This window comes from Anopheles funestus, chromosome 2RL, assembly GCF_943734845.2.
Source record: "Anopheles funestus chromosome 2RL, idAnoFuneDA-416_04, whole genome shotgun sequence".
Classification (NCBI taxonomy): domain Eukaryota; kingdom Metazoa; phylum Arthropoda; class Insecta; order Diptera; family Culicidae; genus Anopheles; species Anopheles funestus.
This window is the reverse complement of record NC_064598.1, coordinates 17,570,962-17,591,130: the sequence shown is the minus strand read 5'-3', so window position 1 is coordinate 17,591,130 and position 20,169 is coordinate 17,570,962. Positions and strand designations below refer to the sequence as shown.

The window sequence follows — 20,169 nt, the reverse complement described above, 5'->3', positions numbered from 1 at the left end:
CAGATGTATTTGTTTTCGAGGCGCGACGAACCGAACCGAACGTGATATCATCAAGGGATTCGAAAGAACCATCATGCAGCTGCTGCTTACTTTGCACAGTTTTTTTTTGTCGTTAACTGGAATGATTGCACATTTATTTTGAACACAGTACAACGTAATCCGTTAGCCAGTAGAATGACTGGCGCAGGTCACCTTCACACAGGTATGGCGCTTTGGTCCAGGTCCGTATTTTGAAGCCTACCGACTGCAGCACATCGAAGAACATTTCCAGCTCCTCTTCCACCGTTAGCCGTTTCTCGGGTGGCCACGGCTCCAACAGTGTCCTTAAGGGTAGGTGGCTGGAATCTGGGAATTAACCGGAAGTGGAAAACAACAACAGCGTAGCGAACATCAGCATCCAGTAGAGTTTAATCGAACCGTATTATGCTATGATTTTTATGAAGATGTCCTTCTTAAATTGCTATTCTCCTACGCAAAATAGACGACGTACAACGGAGGGCACACAATCAAACCACTTTTCCTAGTGAATATTTGTATATCGAACTAAAGTCTATGATATTCAAGGACATTTGGCATCCATTTCAGTGGTCGGCTATACGAGGAAGCAAATGGCGCGATTGCCTGACCGAAAATCTTGTACCACCCAGAAGATTAACAGGAATTGCATACAAAGCCACAGACTTTCATCCAGCAAACCTTCGTGCTACTTATATTGTATGCACACGAAGTTGCTAAAAGATCAACCATCTTCTGAACAATCTAATTTGAAGCAATTTGAGTGTAAGTTACAAGAGTATAAGTTAAAATGTGGTAACTGTACTTACTCTTCTCCACATAGTGGCTGTATGGTAACACTAGTGCTATCAGCGCGAATCCCGTCTGATCTAACGATTCGTAGATATCACTTAGCATAACATGCGGATCGAAGCATCGATCAAGTACGTTAAAACACACGATGAGATCCGCTTGGTGAATTTGGTTTAGAGTTTCCAGCACACTGTAAATGTAAACAATGTAAAGTAACGTAAGCATTCAGATAGTGTGTCGAAATCCATGGCATCTTACATGAAATTTTTCTCATTCAGCCGGTTTCTCATCGTCCAGCTAGATTCTGTAGCGTAGGTCGTCACCTTCCAACTTCGCTTCTGTTGCAAGGTGCGCACCAAACGTAACGTGACCTCTCCATCACCAGCACCAATGTCGCATACGTTAAGCTAAAAACGAAGAAACATTCCTGCTGTCGTTTATATCGTTTCTGTAGTTTAAAAGGGGTTTCTATCCTACCGCTGATTGCCGTTCGCGATGCTGAAAAAAGCCTCCGGCCGTAAGAAACTCGTCGAATTGCATCTCGGATAGGATGAACATGGAGCCACGCTTTAGGAAACCATTGATATCGGTCTGGGTCATGAACATGTTGAGGAAGAGTTTAGCTACTTCGTGGCACAGCTGCAACCAGAAACGGCCGGAGGTTTTTTTCGACCGTTCCAACCACTCGAGGGTAAGCTCGTCTGGGCCGTTCAGGTGATGGTACAGACTACCGTACTTGCGAGGCAATTTCCCCATGGTGTACCACTGAAACAAGGGTTGAGGTGTAAGTTTATGGAGAGTTTATGGAGCGGTCCAGGCGATGACAGGAAAGGAGACTCTTCATCGATCGTCGTAAAGCGTACGTGACCGATCTTTTCCTTAGATAAGCCATTATCTCGAGTATGTGCGTGATTGAAATAAATCACAGTTAGTACACGTTTTTCAATCGAGTATTGTACCCACGGGGTTTACAATCTTCTCCGCCAATTCTTTCCATTATTGCATTTCACGCACTCTTACCGTGGTCATATCAATCTGCTGTATAACATCGTCGTTGTGAATACGGTCAAAAAATACTTTGGCAATTGCTCCACGGGGACGGTAGTTCGACATTATGCTGCAAATGAAGGAAAGTAAATCATTAGATGAGACAATTTTGAAGACTGTTGTGAATAAACAAAACAAACAAAAGAAACACTTGTAGACAGACGCAACACGTACGTACACTGAGAAGATGAACAAAGCTAAAAGAGTTAGGGGAAGCATTTCGCTTAATAATTGCTTAACTTATATACATAGAGTAAACTTCTATGCACAGATTCTTTGCACTTGCTGATGCTCCGAATGGTAGTGGTTGAATCTGGTTTGGCCATAGCGCGTGCCATTAAAGTGTTATTTTAAGAGGTTTCTTTATCTCTCCACACTCACCTGGGTACGAGATTAAGATTGAAGTTTGATTAGTGGCCCTTTTCACTACGCTGTCCCCCTGTGGACGGTCGTGAAGTTGAGTAATGGTGCGAGAATTATGTGATAAAACACAGACGGTAGCCCGGATCGCTTGTTTGGTGCGTGTAGTTAATATCAGTACGGCAAACAACACCAACGATTGTTTGCTGCACAAGATCCGGAAGCAAAGCAACAACGGGCGTGGTAACCAGCAAATGAAGGTAAGGGTTTGTTGTTTTTCTTCGAAGTCAAAGGTTTTCCACGGTGCATCCTTTCGTGTACACAAAAACGTTCCGACAAAAAAAAACACTCCCAACTGTCATATACGTGCGCGGCGTTTTTTCATGTTGTACGTATGAAGTGCATACGTATGATTTCTTGTAGCAAGCGCTAACAGGTGCCCAAAAGCAATTTTATTTTACTTTCCAATTAGTCATTTTATTTTTCAGCAGTGTGATAAGTTGTTTGCTCGGTCAACCGTTTCACTTTATTTAAAAAGCAGGAAACTTCGTCTGTCGATCCACGAAATTACAAGTATATACCCACTTTGACAGTAATGCACGATTGCAAACAAAAACACGATTCAACTGTTCTTTGCGGAAGTTTAAATTAGCATCAATTAAAAAAGTATAGACGGGTCATTTGTCGCAATCAGACGTCCTGGATATATTCCAATAGTTCCCACACTTGATACAACCTACTCTAACTATTACCAGTAACCTTTTATGCTTCAATTCCGTATGTGGAATGGCACTGGGTATGATTGTAAAACTTTTTAACAGATTCATTTTATTTCACGTTTTTTCAACATCTTTTCATCATAATCAAGATATTTTACTTTTAATAGGAGAGCATAATTTTGCGTTTAAACTTCCGTGAGCTATTGGAAAAAGTCTTGCCCGTCTCATTTAATAGAACCCTTAGAAGCGGGTTATTCAGTATGAGTTTTTCACACTTCTTGTCTTAATCCTTATCCTTAAATATATACTTTAAATGTGTATCAAAATATAACGTAACATGCAATTTGATCTCGTCATCACGTCAACGATTATTTAATCCTTATCCGCTGCAATAAATTGTACTTCCCATACGCTAAGTACGGGTACGAAGGCACATAGTAAGCCCTAGCGAATAAATCAGATCTTGCAGCGTGTACAAACTTCATACTATTCACAATGGACCACGTTTTACGGTCGGCAGAATAGTTTGGTTCCCTGTTTTGTTCATCATAGAACGCGCCCGTATCGAAATCCACGAGATAATCGCATTCGCTCAGCTCAAACAACATGTGCGGATGTCCTTTGTTTTGATCGTTGAAGTAATCATGCACGATTTGCGTTCCGTTTTGAGTTTCCTGATAGTATGCCGGCAACATTCCGGTGAAACTGGACTCGACGAAGCGTGCACGGTAGTTCGGTGGAAGAAAGAAGCTACCGGGAAAGCGGTACCATTCTTTACCGAAGCACACACTCATTTCTTGATCGTTCGCTGGAGGCAACCCGTTCAGAATGGTCATCGGAGCGCGATAGTGCATGGAGTTTGCCATCATTCGCGACACACCTAAGCCTAGTGCAGTTGCGAGCACAACAAAACCCATGACGCGGTTTGCAAATGACGACTTTGGAGCTCCGAAGTAACGTTTTATGTGGGAAAACGTTTGATCCAACAGCAGCGCCGTGCCGAGCGAAAATAACGGATAGACAGGGAACATGAACCTGTAAATAGAAACATGCAAAAGTTAATGATAAAACCTGTTAAGTGTGTTGGATAAAGATTGAGTTTCAGTTACGCACCGTTCCTCTTTGTGAGGTTGAACCACAAATACAATCAGCCAGAGATATAGTGGCGTCATCAGCCACAGTCCTTGCATCGGGGAGAGGCGATTTTTCGTGTTCCTTACACCAAGCATGGCGGCTACTATTACCACCACAGGGTACGACAAACTAAGCGTGAACGTTATGTTATGGTTGAGAAACAGGTTTTTCACATAAAACATTACAGGCTCAACGCCGTACAGATCAGGCCCATGGGAGGTGAACACGTTGTAGCGAATTATGTTGAATGCAGCCACTGTGAATGTTCCAAAGTAAACGCTGTCGATCAACACTATAGGAATGCCGAATAAGCAGCCAAAAAATAGTGCATTTTTAACGAAAGGTACAATCTGTTTTTTCCATAACAGTTGCTCCAATACAAAAGGGACAGCTACAATTACAGCAAATGGCCAGCCTGTGGGAGTAAAAAAAAAGTAATGAAAATGTTCGTCACCGCATTGTTATACGATGCGTCATGTTTTACGCACCAATCAATCCGGAAAATGCTGTTACAGCTGTAGCCGTTCTCGTGTCTTCATTCAACCACGCCGCAACAGTCGCCAGGGTGATGTACATAGAAAAACTGCTTGGCAACAGGGCAGTGCTGGAGATGAACATTCCGGCACTTACTAGCTGGAAAAATAGCCACAAATTACAGACCACGCCCGCACATTTTCGCCTTAGAACCCTAACCATGGAGCAAAGAATCAAAGAACAGAATTAGTTTCTGGACAATACGTTCAGCATGTACAAGTACTTACTTGTAGAGACGATATTCAAGCAAGGCACACACGACACCCAGTAGAACCCGTAAGGAGTAGAAAACCACAACACCGTTGTCGACCACAAGGCCGACAATTTTGGCCGGTAAACCGTGTAGCCATAGGTAGCTGTAGGACCGCAGGGCATATTCTGGGCTATATTCCCATGTTTGAAAGCCAGTACCTTTCAGCAAGTAATGCAACGGCTCCCAGTAGTTGAATGTTTCATCACAATCGGAAATGATTGACCACAGGGCGCTTTGGATTCGCACCACGATAAGCGTGAACACCACGAAAATGTTACTTTTAAGGGCCAACATGATGTCATTCGCACATAAAACACCACAAAACTATAGTTTAGGAACAGTATCTATCAATGTGCGGCCTCTACCAGACAGCACTTTGCCAGCTGCGTGCAAATTATGTGTTCAATTTGTTGTCAGCTCTGTTTGACGTTCACCTCAAAACAAAAGTGACATTATGCAAAAAACATTGAAAAAATCACATCTTCCCAGTGTGAAAAAAATAATCACGAATATTGATGAAAATCACAATCGCTGGTCAATCACCAGCTTTGTAACTAAATTAGTTATCATAATATGCTTCATTTACAGCTATCGCCATCCAAGTTATTCTACTCGATCCTGGTTTTACGCGCTGATAAACATTAGTGAGACAGCGTTTCTTAATCTGTCATAATGCTATTGCTTTGCAGAATCAATTTTCTTGTCAATTTAACCTGCAAAATCGTTCTATTGATTGTAATGTCTACTAAAAATATTAACAATCAATTTCTCTAGAGCGATGAAGCAACATTTATGTAATTTTTAAATATCTCCATATTCTGCCAAAAAATAAACATGAGTGAGGTGAGAATTGCCTAGTGAGAAGTTTGACAATTCTAGCTCACAGCTCTCACACCTGTTAACAAATTAACGTAAATTGATTCAAAGAGAGATGTTCCTGAATGAATTTAGCTTGAACGTGCAACAATTTCTATCAGATCGCATTAAGTTTACAATTATCTGATGCTTCATTATATCATTGAAGCACAAATGCGCATCCTGACGAATGTTCAATGAGTTAGTTCAGTATGTCGACTTTGCTGTACTGTAGCGCTTAGTAAAATGATGGTTTTTTGTTACAAAAATACCATTTTTGCATAGGGCCCAGTCTCATGGTGAGACATTATTGCTCTCACAAAGCAAGATTAAAGTTTGTCCTAAAATACTCACCTGCCGAGACGATTGTGCCTTGGCTGTCGCAGCTGTCAAACGAACGCCTGACGATGTACGTTTCCTTGCTGCGGAAACTTGGATGCCCTGCTTTGTTTTGGTTTTGCTTTTGTAAGTGATGGATCGTGATGGGTAGCTAGCTAGTCAGAGGAAAGCAAAATCGGCCTGTGTGTCCGCTGTACAGCGTTTATTTGAAACACCATTTTCATCATCGTACTCCTGATCAACGTATCATCCCGTTTCGGAGTGAAAAATTCGCCAGTCGACCTTGCGCAGCGTTTTTTGCTTATTCGGGATAGCGTGTTTGTGCGTGCGTGCGTGTGTTTGTGCGTATTCCGAACCGGTGGATATTATACGTGCTATACTCCCACCCCCAACCACCGCTCGCGTTTTGCAAGTGGAAGGAGCAGACGATCGAACCGAACCGCCATTCACCGTTGCCCTAGCCGTAGCCCAGCCTTTTTCTCACGGTTGTGTGGTTGCGGTACTATCACGTCGTAGCCAGAGCCTTGCCATCCAGCGGCGCCATCTCGCTGAACGGCCGACTGAAACACTGATGCGCACATGTGTGCGTACGTGCGTTGATAAAGTTGGCTATTTACGCTTTACAAGCGACGATTGGTGATCTCGATCATCCTCCGGGAAACTGTCCAAACCATCGGCACCAGCCTCGATCATCGTCGGTTCGCATCGACGGTTCCGAGGTGGCATCCGTGTGTGGTATAGTGGAGCGCCCATCGTCTAACGTCCCGGCAGCAGCGATCTGCACACTTGCGTCGCAGATTCGGCCTAACCAGCGGGGAGTGTTTTCGACGACTTCCGGCACCGTAGCGCCAGCAGGAAAAGCAGCATCGGCAGCACCATGGTTGAACGCATTGTGGAGGAGAGTTGTGACGTGAATTCCGGTGAGTGTGTGATATTTTTTTTTTCTTTCAGGTCTACGTGACTCGCAGAACGCTCCGCCACCTTGTGGCCGACGGTGAAGAGCAAAAACACGATGTTGCGCAGTACGCGGGTGCTACCGGCATTTTTCGGTTCTGGCAAGACAACACGGAACCCATCGCCCGGCAAGGATGAAAACAGTGTCCAAAGGAGCAAGGACACTGTACATCCGTCCGATGTAAAGGGGAACGTTGTTTAGACGTTGACTTCTTTTCGGTAAACTTTAGGGGCTGCTGCATACATAGATGGAAAGCGAAAGAGAGAGAGAGAGATGGTTAGATCACAAACACAGATCGCAATTGGGAAGAAAGACGAGCTTTATATCAAAGTGTGCGATGTCGTTCGCATACAACGACCCACACAGAAATACACGCACATTAGTGCACATTCATGCTCGTCGTGCCGTAGAGCGGAAAGAACATGTTTTTTACGGCATAGCGCCGCGGCAGGCAGTCCCAGTTGGCCACTTGATTTGTATTCGACTTTCGAACGACATTCTGGAATATATTTCCATCGTTTGCCTATCCTCTTGCCAGACGCAACCCCATGCTCCGGGGGTACCAGGACCCGGCGTTGCATGTAATCACGGCACACATAATAATATGATAGCAAAAAGAAGGGCCAAGAAAGGATGGAATTGTAGAATTCTCTGCTTCCTACATAAAAACAATTGTAAACACCTTAATTCCTTCAGATAAAATGAATAATGTTTTTAAACCAAGCTACTTGTTGCAGAACACGGCGAAGAGATTACATGCATTTGCAGAAGCAGAAACAAGGCATAGAAAAAGAGCACTGGAGTTTAGGGCATAAGAAAATGACGTGTTGCAAAGAAGGTACAAGTATTGTAGGGTTCGGTTGAAGAAGAATAAGTTCCTTTTTACTCATCGATAACAAAAAACTCTTTACTTGAAAGTTGTAGAAAAAGGGAATCCTTTCATTCATCAGATAAATAGGTTCGCAGCGATTCCGCTCGAAGGAGGCTGTGAATGTCGTCGGAAATGGTGTTTGTTGTGCACACATCATCCACGGCAAGACAACCGAATTTACCACACGGTTGCCACGGCAAACCGTACATTTTCTCAACCGATCTAAAAAAACGAAGGATCATCAGCATCGGTAAAGGGACAATTTTTCCTTTCGAAGGTAGAAAAAAAAACTGTACAGGGGGGGTAAAAATCCGAAACCGTTGGCTAGAATTGCGTTTCGGTGCGCACGTATGCACTTTTTTTATTTGGTGTGTGGCCTGTTTTTCTCGCTCGGTCCTTTTTACACACTCTTTCTCGTGCGTCTTCTCTCTCTGTTTCTCCAACACCCTTGTTCCGTTCACCGTTTCCTTCGCTTCACGCATCTTTGGTCACTAACTCTTCTTTGTCAGTGTAGTGGTATGAGTGTGTTCGTATACAGACACACAACATCTGCCATCGCTTGCGAGTGTGCATCATGTACGGGTGCGTAGTCAACGTCAACAGAGCGATGTTTCGTACACTGTGTGTGTGTGTGCAGCTGCGGTTGTGTAGGTACGATCGTGGACTACGCACACACTGAACATGCAGCTGCGCTCACGTAGCAGTAGCAGCCCACCCTTGCGTACAACCCCCCCTTCATCCATCGTTGTGTGTTTTTGTGATGAAGAAAAAGGTTGAACGGAATGGAAAAGAAGATGGAACGACGGTGGTGTGTGCTTGGTGCAGGAGGTTAGCCGCGGAAGTTAAGGGAAATGGGGTGGAAGAGAAAGGGTGAGGTATGGGGTAGATATGGTGCGATCCGTTGAATGGCGAGTAGACGTTACATGTGGCGGCTGGGAGAGTTGCGCGAGTTTACAAACACAAAACACATTAGCCCCCGTGCGACACGGTTCGATGTTCGCTGCGCGGTATGCACGCATACCAGCGTCGTGTTTGCGAGAACACACCACCATTCCGGTTGCTGTGGCGTGTGTGTTAGTGCGGCTCGAGATGGTGTGTGACCTGTTCGAACATCATCATCATCACCGTCATCATCGTCGAATCGCCAAATTTAACACGCAATAGGTTTTGCCACGATGTTTTCCTTCTTCTCGTGTGCGGTCAAATGGCGGCGGCCAAGGAACCGCGTTGCTAATAATTGAATGTGTTTCGCTTGATCTTCTTTCTTCTCGCATCCAGTACGATTGTGATCCCACGTAGGAAATAACTTGCTCCACAGATTATTTCCTCCCTCTATTACTACCCCCTCCAAACTTTCCCTTGTCCGCTTCCCCAACCATGTCTACCCCACAGGTAGACGTCATTCCCGTGCGCCTCCATTCATACGCACCGAAAAACCACCCCAAAACTGGCCGAAGTTGAATGTCATTCTTTTGCGTATCTCATTTCTTGCCGAATTTATACACATGCCGGGACATTGATAGGCAGGCAGGCAGGCACACATCGTTGACCACTCAAGTTCGGTTTATGGGGTGGTTCAAACCCCATTCGAATTCATCAGTGACGGATGGTTGATTTTCCCCCGTTCCCTGTCCCTCCGATCTGCTTCTTTTCCTTAAAAACGTCAAAATAACAACAACAACAACAGGGTGCCACCATCGCTGCTGTTCGTCTGCGCCTGCTTTGAATGGTGACAGCACTCTAGCCACCCTGTACTTCCGGCACAATGTTTGTTGTTTTTCTATACGTATTGTAATTCTTTTCCCACCCCCTGTACGCTACCTGTGCATTTTTGATACCGTATTGCCCCAAATTGCCTGTTCCACGATCCAAAAAAACACGTCCCGGTGTTTGGTTTTGTACAGCAATGAAACCATGTAAAGCATTGTAAAAATATTCGATTGTCAAATTGATTATGAAAGTAAGAGCAAATTTATTGGAATTGGTAGCAAAATATAGCAAGGCCCAATATGTTTTTTTATGATTCCCAATGGTGCTTCAAGGCCATTCTCAGATATGGCACAGCAAAAGAATTGTAATTGTATCCTTCTTGGGGTTTCTCCATTTCTCCAGTTGATCGGTAGATTGGTCCAAAACAGTTCTTTCTTTTAATTGCACATTGTGCAGAACAAAGTGTTTTGTTCATTTATCGCGCTCGGCGTGGAGACAGTCGCCGAATCATCATCAAGCAACAACTTCTAGCACGAAAAAACACGTTGTGTACTTTTAACGTGTAGTTGGTCGTACCGAAAAGAAAAAGACGAACAAGCGTAACAACGACCTTCGACAACGGTAAGGGGTTGTTGCTCATCGGGCCGAATCGTTCACCACCGGTTAAAGATAACAGTGGAAAATAATTCAACCAGAGCGAGGAAAACATTAATGAAAAGAAAAATAAAGCAAACCAACAACAAAAAACGACGATCACAGAAATGACGTCTCACATATCTGATCAACCGTTCCTAGGGAGTGCAAGATAAAATAGTCAGGAACCGGTCCGGCACAAGAAAGGAAGGAAGCTGAAGTGGGGGTGTTCTGTGTTGATGTGGCCAAATATATTTGTAGCACGTTTTTGTTGTTGCTGTCGGGGATGCGCATAACATCGAGCAAACGCAAGAGACGAGAGACACGACGGTGCATAAATAACTCGACCGATATATCTTCCTTGTTGATCGTATCTTTACACCTAGCGTGCCAAAGGATCTACCTACCTAGCAGGTTCCGATGGTACTAAGGGGAAGAATGGGAAACAAAAGAGAACGCAAAGGAAGTGACAACTTTCATTGCCGGCAATGGACAATCCTGACGGAGAAGCAAATTTCCTCACAATCATCCGTTTTATACCTACGCGATATTTTGTGTTGTTGTTGCTCAGCTTGTTGCGATGATCTTAATGCATGTGAGTAATCAAATCCGGAAAAAGAAACTTCCGCCTGTGATGAGTGGGATTGCATTGGACGGATTACATTATTGCTGGGGTGTCTTCTTGCTTTTATGAATTGTGCTAAAATGTGTTAATCGTTGGGAATTTAGGGCTTAAGAAGCTTTGGTAATAATAATCTAGATGAACACGTCTGTAGACACAAAGAGGTGGCAAATTTTTCTTGTCTCTTGAATATTACTCACGCGATCTCTAAGCTTAAACAGTAACTTGAAGCAGTTATTCTTATGCAACATCAATGACAACCGGCGAAATTAGGTCTTTTGAAAGGATTAGAATTATGTTGGGTAAATGAAAACGATCATACACTCGATACACGAGGCAAACGTTTCAGAACTTCAGACCAAGTATTTAAGCTTACTGTAAACATGCTGACTGATCTATCGATCGTTCACAACAAGAATAAATTGTAGAAAGCAACTTTATACAAATAGTTTATCTCGATCGATCAGCGAAAATGAGCTATTACATATAAAGAAAATTAAAAAAAAAATACCATCATTTACCTGTGGTACGCGTCAGAGTAAAATTGCTCTCCAGTCGATGTGATTTGCTCCTGTCTAAAAGAAAAGCGCAAGCGACAACGTGATTGATATGAGATTTATCCAAAGCTGCTTAGTTGCAGAGTGTTCCGAGTGACGGGCGAGGTGCAACAATCTCAGCTAGCAACACTTGATCGTTTTATTATTTGATGAGCTTATTTAGTAGATGATTCTTAAAGTGTAATCGATTAGTGCTAAACAGATCAAAATTATTAATCCCATCGTAATTGATGCATCTTTATTCGCAGATCCAACACGCAAGCCTGATGTCGCGCGGTACAGCAGCGAGGAGGTATCGGGCAACGAGTCCACCGAGGCACGCATGCTGTCCGAAGCCGAACGGCAGGCCGACTTTAACCGGCACAAGGAGGAGATGAAGCGCAAGCGGCGCCGAAAGAAACGCGCCAGTTCATCGATGCAGTCGTCATGTTTTCAAGGTAAGTGAAGCCATCGTGTGTTCATGTATTCTATCGCGCACTCTTGCACTTGCCCGGTCTCCCTACAGGTTCCTGCCTCGTATACGTTTTCGCCCCTTGCACTGACACCTAGCACCGATGCACAATTACTGCTAAACGCCTTGCCGCTTTAGCTACCACCGACCGCATATTAGGGTGCATCGTTTTAAGAGTGGATTTGCCGTAAATCGCACCACCTTTAGCGCCGCTCCAAGTGAGAAGAATTCTTTCGCAATGGGCACTGCTCCACCACGCGTGTGGTGGTGGGAAAGGGACAGGGTAGTCGTATTATCGTGCGTGCTGTTTGTTGTAGTAGTCTAACACGCATTGCCCTACTAACCGGCCAACCACCCCTCACGGTCGACCAGGTTGATTGGATTCCTTTTGCTTGCGTGCATCTATCATCCCACTTCATACGTACATAGATGCCGACGAACGAGACGCACCGATTGGCGATCTTTAAACAATGCGCACAATAATAGTAACGCTAATGGGGAGTGATAACATGTGCAGCAGCTTGCAATCGGCTGCTTCCTTGCCTTGCGTTAGATCTATTCTGACGGCAAACTCAAACTCGATATCGGGTCGATTAACTAACAATCGCTTTTCCATCTTTCTTCTTCCCGCAGAGCTGTACAAGCTGACCGGTGAGGTGCTGGGCGAGGGAGCGTACGCGTCGGTCCAGACTTGCATCAACATCTACACCGAGCTGGAGTACGCGGTGAAGATCATCGACAAAATACCGGGGCACGCGCGGGGCCGCGTCTTCCGCGAGGTGGAAACGTTTCACCACTGCCAGGGGCATCCGAATATCTTGCAGCTGTTAGAATTTTTCGAAGATGACGAAAAGTTCTATCTAGTGTTCGAGAAGATTAACGGTGGGCCACTGCTAACGCGCATCCAGGAGAACGTTTGCTTCTCCGAGTACGATGCGGCCCAGATTATCAAGGAGATCGCGTCCGGGCTGGACTTTCTGCACAAGAAGGGCATCGCCCATCGGGACCTGAAGCCGGAAAACATTCTGTGCGTCTATCCCGACAAGCTCTGCCCGATCAAGATCTGCGATTTCGATCTCGGCTCCGGGATTAAGTTTACCACCAACATCTCGTCGCCGACTGCCACGCCGCAGCTTTTAACACCGGTAAGCCGGGGAGTAACGTAGCAGACGAGGAGGGGGGGTACCCGAGGGAAAGCGCAATCTACTTGTTGTTGTTTTCATATTCACTTATCACCGGGAAGTATTTTTTTCCTTTTCTTTTGCCATCCCACAATGTTCTCCTCCACCATCAGCCTTGATCGTGTACTCACCATCATTGGTTCTTTTGCTCGACACGTATGTGATAAGAGATGACTAAAGTTACCTTATGTTTTTTTTTGCTTTATGTTTTTATATTTTCATTTTGTGGGTCAACAATCGTACCATAAACCCTCTCCTCTTTGGTATCTCCTCCACCTGTACGGTTAGGTAGGGTTTTTTGCCTTTAAATGTCTTGTTTTGCTTCGTGCTCTGCAATCTATGATTGTTAACTAAATTAAATTGGACACGCCGTCGCTATCGTGCGTGTTTGTATGTGTTGCGTTTAAGATTGCGATGGCGAAAGATAAAAGACATGGTTCGCTTTATGTGCTACTGCTAATTTTTTGTTGTTGCTTTGATTATCAAACCATTTGCAGTTGTCGTCTCATCGCGATAAGCATGAAGTGATGATTGGTTTGCGTTTGACAGTGAAACGAGCCAATCCCATTGCACGTATGTGAAAGGAAGGCACCGCATTTATTTCCTTTTGAAGAAATCGCTATAATTTTTTCAATTCCATTAGCTAATATACTCTTAAAGCGGTTCTTATGTTCTTATAAACTCTTAATATATATTTTTAGAAGTATCGATCAAAATTAAGTGGTTACTATTTAATTCAATGTTTAATGTTCGACCAGTCTATTTATTCATTTATTCCAGTTCGACATTTATTTATAATAATTGTAGTGAATAAAATATTCACATTTGTAACTGATAAGTCCCAGTACAATATAGTAGAGATACCTAATCATGGCGAAAACAGCATCAGACCATTAGTGAAGATAAAAGTAATGCCGCGCAAAGAGTGGGAGGTTACAGCAGAGATCAGTAGATAAATAATAGAGTAAACATGTTTGTCGCTCGAGCTAACAATTGTTGTTGTGTTAGAATTACCACCTTTACCACGATGATGCTACTGTTCATAGATTTATAGCTGATTTTGGAAGCACAGCTGTACTTTGTATCGAGGTTATAATGAAAAAGTGATAGCGAGAGAAAAGAGTGTGAAGTAGTTGTTTGTTTTAAGGATTATTTAAAACCTTCATTAGGTGTGCCAAGTATTTACATTCCGCTTACCACATTGACCTCTCTTCTTCTATCGATAAGGGTTAGTGGAAGTTGATAAGGGAGACAGATCGTTTTAATGTTAGAAGGATGGTTTCTGTTTTTCGTTCGATCCAAAGGGAAATGAACTCTTGATATGTTGGAAGAAAATGAAAAAGTAGTAGCAACTGTTGTTTTGTTGTTTTGTTGTTCGGGGTTTAAAAGTATAAATCTGTAGGAAATAGTGATGAATAATATTTATTTCTCCTTTGTTTACTTTCTCTTCCCAATCAGGTCGGTAGTGCCGAATTCATGGCACCGGAAGTTGTCGATCTGTTCGTCGGTGAGTCGAACTACTACGACAAACGATGTGATCTGTGGTCGCTGGGCGTGATCGCATATATACTGCTGTGTGGTTATCCGCCATTCTCGGGCAACTGTGAGCAGGACTGCGGCTGGAACAGGGGTGAAAACTGTCGCACTTGTCAGGAATTGCTGTTTGAATCGATTCAGGAAGGGCGATTCTGCTTCCCCGATAGCGAATGGCAGGATGTGAGCGAAGAGGCGAAGGATCTGATCCGGGGACTGCTGGTAAAGGAAGCGCCGAAGCGTTTGAGTGCCACGGCCGTACTGAACCACCCGTGGATTCGTATCAGCGACGATACGGAGTGTTCGGTCGGAGGTATTAATTCGAAAGCGAATAAGGAAAAGCAGCGTCGCCGGGTCCTGAAGACGCCAGGTGTAATTAGAAGGTAAAACGGTTTTTTTTAATAAATACCTTAGTTTTGACACAGTTTCTCATAATTTTATTTCTCCTCCCTAATCGGTATAGGAACCAATCTGCGCTCGAGTTGTCCCATTTTGCTGAATCGGCCATGGCTGTCAAACGGGTTATAATGCAACATTTTTCCATGCGTTACGATTACATGACGAAGGAGCGTCCCAACATCTATCAACCGTCGTACAATGGAAGCGTGGAGCGTGCTCCGGTGGTGGTGCCTGACGAAACTGAGCTGGTAGTGCCTAAGGTGTCCAAACAGTCGGCAAATTATACCGATGCCCAACCAATCATGGCGCGAACGGAACAGCCCAAAGGAGTATGTGTTGAGGATGAAACATTGAAGGCAACATACGAAGCGAACGAAACATGGGGAATGACCGCAAACATAGTAGAGACGGAAGAGAAAGAGCAGGATAAGGAACGTAATAGAGATAGCTACCAAAACGTTTCCATCGAATGCCAGAACGTAGCGGAAATAAATGGGGCAGAAAATGTTGCTACCATTGCCAACGTTGCGAATCCAAGCGGTAATACCGTTGTTGGAGCTGCGACTATCGAAATAGTTGTGAACAGTACGTCTTCCGGCATTGATGGTGGGACCATTTCCACCAATAGCATCATCACCAATGGGCACGATAAAAGCAGCACCGACAGCGGTAGCAACGCGGTCCAGTGCGAGAAACCGTCGCTACCGGAGCAGATTAGTGACGAAGAATTGCAAAATTCCGATCCACCGAAAACAGTTGCTGACGAAGGTGATGATTTGTTGCTCGATACGACGGTGGATAATAAAGAGGAACTTCAAGAAAAGGCTGTGGTGGTGACGATTCTATCACAAACCCAAGTATCGCCACCGACGTCCGCAGTGTCATCGCCGGTACATAGCATCGTGCATGCAAAGGACAATGCTGCAGCAAGGAAGGCCAGTGGCAGTTGGGATATTCCTCCCGAGTCGAACTGGCGATACCGTGGAGGTAATACCAACGATCAGCAGCAGCAAAGTCCATCCACGTACGAGTACAACAGTCGCAGTCAACAGGCGCACAATTACAGACACGCTGGGTCATCGTTTGGGTCAAGCTACAAGGGCGGTCGTAGTGGTCACTACCATTCGCATCCGCAGCATCATCACCAGCAGCAGCAGCATATTCATCACAATCATTACCAGAGCAACAATGCGCACTATAACTATCACCATCATCACAACAACCACCACTCGCATCCGCCGGCTTCGTCATCCTACCGGCAACAAAATGGCGGCCATCATAATTACCACTCGTTGTCGAACAGTAGTGGAAGCCATTACAACAACCATAATCATTACAACAGCAATGGTAGTGTTGGTGCACGGTATGGGCGCATTGTAAGAGGTGTTAATAATAGTGAACCATATGAGACCGGTGTTGAAATTCGACCGGGCATGATGAAGCAAAGACAGTCGCAGCCCTACTCATATAACCATCATCCTAATCACGGTTCTTCGGCTTCACTGTCGTCGTGGCGTGCCCAGCCGGCAACGCCGTACGCTAATCGGTACGTTGATGCACCAACAGATGAGGCGGAAAACTATCGCTACAGCAATGGTAAGAACAGCAGCAACGGTGGAATGGTGACTGCAACACAGTCACACTACGGCAATGGCAAAATCAGCAGCAATTCGACTAACTTTAATCACCATCAGTACAATCGTGGAGGAACCAATAATAATATTAGTAATAATACTAGCAACGTTAGTAGTAGCGGAAGTGGTAGTCATCATCCGGTTCGGATGAACATTGGCAACAGTAGTCATCAAAGTCAGTACCACCATCAGCAGCAGCAGCAGCAGCAGCAACAGAACCATCAGCACCAACATCATCACTACGGTGCAATGAACAACAACAGTTCCAACAACCATTTTTATTCGAATGGCACCGGTACTGGTGGTGGTATGGGACATTATAATTACGGTAATAATCATCATTACGGTACCGTTAACGGTCATGGTGGTCAACAGCAGCATAAATCGTTGCCATATCGTGCGGTGGTGGCACACCACCAACATCATCATCAGCAGCAGCGGCAGCAGCAGCAGCAACAGTACCAAAATCAACGCTATTCTTCAGCATCGTCCTTCGGTGAAATGCGGCGTCCGTCTCACGGTCTGATTGACACGGTTGACGGTGCCGGAGGGACTGCTGGTACGAAAGGAGCAAGACGGGCTAGCTTTGGTCAGCAGCAGCATCCACCAATGCAGCGGGCGTCTCCTCCCCAACAACAGCAACATCAGCAGCAGCAGCAGCAGCAGAGTAGGAGTAATGTTAACTGTGATCCAACTACAAATACTATGAATAGATATAAGCTTTATCATTCTAACTCGACCACGATCCTGAGCGCTCTCAAGCGGGAGACACGCAACAACGGATACCAGTCGATGATGGTCGGTGGATTTGAGGGGTTGAACCTGAACGGGGATGGATACACCGGCGAACAGTACCAGCTGGCGGACGAGGGTGTAGAGGTGACGACCGAGGGACCACCGTACCATCTGATACCTCATCGCAAAGAGGAGGAGCAACGGGATGCGATCGATAACATCGACGAAGCTGTTTACAGCAGCAGCTCGAGCAGCAACACCAGCAGCCACAGTGGCAACAGCATCATCAATGGTAACGTAACGACCACCACCATGGCGGCGCTTGGTACCGGTGGGCCCGGGATCATTGCTGAGTTTGCGATGATCGAAGGTTTACCGGTTGGGCTTTCGCCACCGAACGAAAGTCTGCTAATGCAACGTCGCCTGTCGTTAAAGTCACGCAGCCTGTGTCTGCCGGTGGCAATCGGTAACGGTTGCGGTAGAACACCGTCACTGGCTGCTTCCAGCGACACGCCTCCGTCAGGTGATGAATTCCCGGCCTGTTCCAAAACCCGCCAGCAGCAGCAAGAATCACCATTGTCTTCGCCGGAGCAACTACTGCAGAGCGATGAGGATGCTGGGTGTCCGATATTTGCCACCACTCGGCATGATGCAGGAGGATACTATACGTACTATCCGCGTAATGGCACAGTCGTTGTAGCCGGGACGACGCCAACGCTTACCATTACCACACAGAGTGGTTAGGCACCGCTCTGGCGCAAAATGTCGCCAACAATTTCGTTTCGTCTTTATTTTTTTTTTGAATAACCCCTTTATGTATGGGATTGGAACCATCATCGATGGGGTGTATCATGGTTAATGCATGAGAAGAGTATTATTTTTCTGCATGCTTTGTTTTCTAAGCATTTTTTGTTGGAAACTTCCTACAACTATTTCTAGTGAAGTGTTCCGAAAAATGTGATTTGATCTTGTTATTGAGAATGTTTAACTACGTCTATTAAGACCCGTTCGGTATCATCCTTTGCTGTGCTTAAATGCTAGTAATGTTGGGATCGTCACGATAGACATAAATTAAATCGATGCTACAAAAAGCAGTAACTGTTTACGTAAAGAACAGTGTTCGTAAGAGTGTTTAGACGGCTCTAAATGGAATTATGATGCGATGAAGCAAAATGTTAAAAGCTAACCAAACGGGAGAATATTGTAAACAGGAAGAATATCTTGCTCTTCTTTACCTGTATTGTGGATACGTTATTTTGATGTTAAATATTTGATATATTTTGTTTTCTATTCCATCTTTTTTTTTATGTTTTACATTTGCCAAGGAAATTCGTTTTTTCTGTGTCTTTTCAACTTATTTGTACTTTGAACTACAATGTCTCGAACACTAACGTAACGCATGTACTATGGTAATGAAATGAGATAATTATTTTGAAATTCGATTTTTGAATATGAAATACATACGCATGTGGACTTTTTTTCTCTTTTTGTTACTCATTTGGAAAACGTTTAGTTGAGATATGTTGTGCGAGAAGTAGCTTATAATATTCGCAAGCTCTTGATAGACGAAGAAGGTTTTCGAATGTTGCGTAAATTATGTTCAAATCATCCTGTATCCGCATGTGCAATGGACAACTAGTCGTGCCTAGTGTTGCTGTTGGCAAATAATTGTTTTTTTAACCAAATGTGGGAAACCAAACACACACACACATTTCTTGCTTGAAGGAATGAAGCTCGCACTAAAATTTTCATCACGATATAAGACATTTTCAACCGCACGAACTTCTCGTGTTCGATAAACGGTTGCAAGTAGAAGAGGAAAAGATTTGTTTTTTGAACACCTACACATGAAAACATTCTCGAAGCAAAACATCGAAACTGTCGAAAACAAACAACAACCCATGCACTACATTTCCAAATGTACATCGCATAAGAGATTAGTGTTCGTTCGGGAACATGTGTCGTATGTCGAGACTGTCCACATAGCTGTTGGGCCGTCTTAGCTATGAATTTGGTTGTTTATTTTTTAAACATTGTTTTTTTATTGCATTTTGCATGGTCGAGTAGTAGTAGCAATTCAGGTAGATGGCAAGAAAACAAGCATAATACGATAAGCGAATGTTCGTTCCACAATCATCGGTGGATTTGATCTACTTAGTCTACTAGAGCTGGACATGCTTAAGTCTATCCTGGTAACCTGGCATCTAAAAGTTGTCGTACATTACCGGCTCTATGGCCGGTCTTGAGAAGAGTTAATAGAAGGCACAAAACAACCACGAACCTACCTTTACCGAGCATAAGTACGAATACGAATAACAACGAGAGAGTGAGAACAAGCCCATAAGAATGCGGAAGAAAAACAAAAGGTGATAAAAGGGCAATAGAGTTCTTTTTCCACAAGGAGACTCGGCGTGCAGGGCAGACAGGCGAAAGATGTTATGCAGTTATAGGCGAAGGAAAGAAAAAAAAACAGCCAAACAGAAGGAACAACAGTATCAGTACACAGTGTGTAGTGCAATAATTTTTATCAGTAACAGGAAGCAAGGTTTTAGTCAATGCCTACCATCTCACCATCTCAGCAAAGTTGCCACGTACATTGTTAGAAACATGTAAAAAAAAACAAACCCCCATTCAAATCGAATCCCTGTGATCAGTTAATTAGTTGAGTAATGGTACTGTTGAATTTGAAATCGCTTTTGGAATGTTGTGGACGATTTTCTTCCCCAATGCTTGACTGTCCACTACCGGGGTTGTAGCCTTTCTGATGGCTTTTGGGGAGTAGTTTGTTACAGCTACTAAGGAGTGGTCAGTTGTCAGTTTTTGCACTGTGGTGAGGTTTT

The 20,169-nt window shown here is 44.2% G+C and overlaps 3 protein-coding genes across 6 annotated transcripts; 1 reads left to right on the top strand and 2 right to left on the bottom strand.

Annotated features, from left to right (window-relative positions):
* Nucleotides 1–86: 86 nt before the first annotated feature.
* On the bottom strand, nucleotides 87–2,375 carry LOC125763253 (protein-L-histidine N-pros-methyltransferase). Of its 3 annotated transcripts, none has more exons than XM_049426142.1 (6): nucleotides 2,236–2,375; nucleotides 1,828–1,924; nucleotides 1,285–1,572; nucleotides 1,066–1,214; nucleotides 825–997; nucleotides 87–345 (listed from the first exon to the last, which is right to left on the bottom strand). In XM_049426142.1, the coding sequence occupies exons 2-6, from the start codon at nucleotides 1,918–1,920 to the stop codon at nucleotides 134–136; spliced, it is 915 nt and encodes a 304-aa protein (XP_049282099.1). In that variant the 5' UTR covers nucleotides 1,921–1,924; nucleotides 2,236–2,375; the 3' UTR covers nucleotides 87–133. The 3 variants fall into 3 exon arrangements, with proteins under 3 accessions (XP_049282099.1, XP_049282098.1, XP_049282101.1); XM_049426141.1 differs by lacking the exon at nucleotides 2,236–2,375 and adding an exon at nucleotides 2,033–2,180; XM_049426144.1 differs by lacking the exon at nucleotides 2,236–2,375 and adding an exon at nucleotides 2,029–2,132.
* On the top strand, nucleotides 2,364–19,755 carry LOC125763245 (myb-like protein A). Of its 2 annotated transcripts, none has more exons than XM_049426132.1 (5): nucleotides 2,364–2,474; nucleotides 11,645–11,833; nucleotides 12,481–12,992; nucleotides 14,487–14,944; nucleotides 15,025–19,755. In XM_049426132.1, the coding sequence occupies exons 2-5, from the start codon at nucleotides 11,719–11,721 to the stop codon at nucleotides 18,071–18,073; spliced, it is 4,134 nt and encodes a 1,377-aa protein (XP_049282089.1). In that variant the 5' UTR covers nucleotides 2,364–2,474; nucleotides 11,645–11,718; the 3' UTR covers nucleotides 18,074–19,755. The 2 variants fall into 2 exon arrangements, with proteins under 2 accessions (XP_049282089.1, XP_049282088.1); XM_049426131.1 differs by lacking the exon at nucleotides 2,364–2,474 and adding an exon at nucleotides 6,169–6,968.
* Nucleotides 2,895–5,937, bottom strand: LOC125763251 (alpha-1,2-mannosyltransferase ALG9). The gene is made up of 4 exons (XM_049426139.1): nucleotides 4,829–5,937; nucleotides 4,556–4,755; nucleotides 4,047–4,482; nucleotides 2,895–3,968 (listed from the first exon to the last, which is right to left on the bottom strand). Exons 1-4 carry the CDS (start codon nucleotides 5,146–5,148, stop codon nucleotides 3,302–3,304), a joined length of 1,623 nt encoding a protein of 540 aa, XP_049282096.1. The 5' UTR covers nucleotides 5,149–5,937; the 3' UTR covers nucleotides 2,895–3,301.
* Nucleotides 19,756–20,169: the final 414 nt, after the last annotated feature.

Excerpts from the sequence above, each read along its gene's own strand:
- LOC125763253 (XM_049426141.1), bottom strand. The coding sequence starts at position 2,073 with ATGCTTCCCCTAACTCTTTTAGCTTTGTTCATCTTCTCAGT. Across the intron at positions 1,573-1,827 it reads AGCAGATTGATATGACCACG|TGGTACACCATGGGGAAATT; the intron begins GTAAGAGTGCGT and ends CCCTTGTTTCAG. Across the intron at positions 1,215-1,284 it reads ATCGCGAACGGCAATCAGCG|CTTAACGTATGCGACATTGG; the intron begins GTAGGATAGAAA and ends CTTCGTTTTTAG.
- LOC125763251 (XM_049426139.1), bottom strand. The coding sequence starts at position 5,148 with ATGTTGGCCCTTAAAAGTAACATTTTCGTGGTGTTCACGCTTATCGTG. Across the intron at positions 4,756-4,828 it reads CTTGAATATCGTCTCTACAA|GGTTCTAAGGCGAAAATGTG; the intron begins GTAAGTACTTGT and ends CTCCATGGTTAG. Across the intron at positions 3,969-4,046 it reads CAACCTCACAAAGAGGAACG|GTTCATGTTCCCTGTCTATC; the intron begins GTGCGTAACTGA and ends TTCTATTTACAG.
- LOC125763245 (XM_049426131.1), top strand. The coding sequence starts at position 6,926 with ATGGTTGAACGCATTGTGGAGGAGAGTTGTGACGTGAATTCCG. Across the intron at positions 6,969-11,644 it reads GAGTTGTGACGTGAATTCCG|ATCCAACACGCAAGCCTGAT; the intron begins GTGAGTGTGTGA and ends CTTTATTCGCAG. Across the intron at positions 11,834-12,480 it reads GCAGTCGTCATGTTTTCAAG|AGCTGTACAAGCTGACCGGT; the intron begins GTAAGTGAAGCC and ends TTCTTCCCGCAG.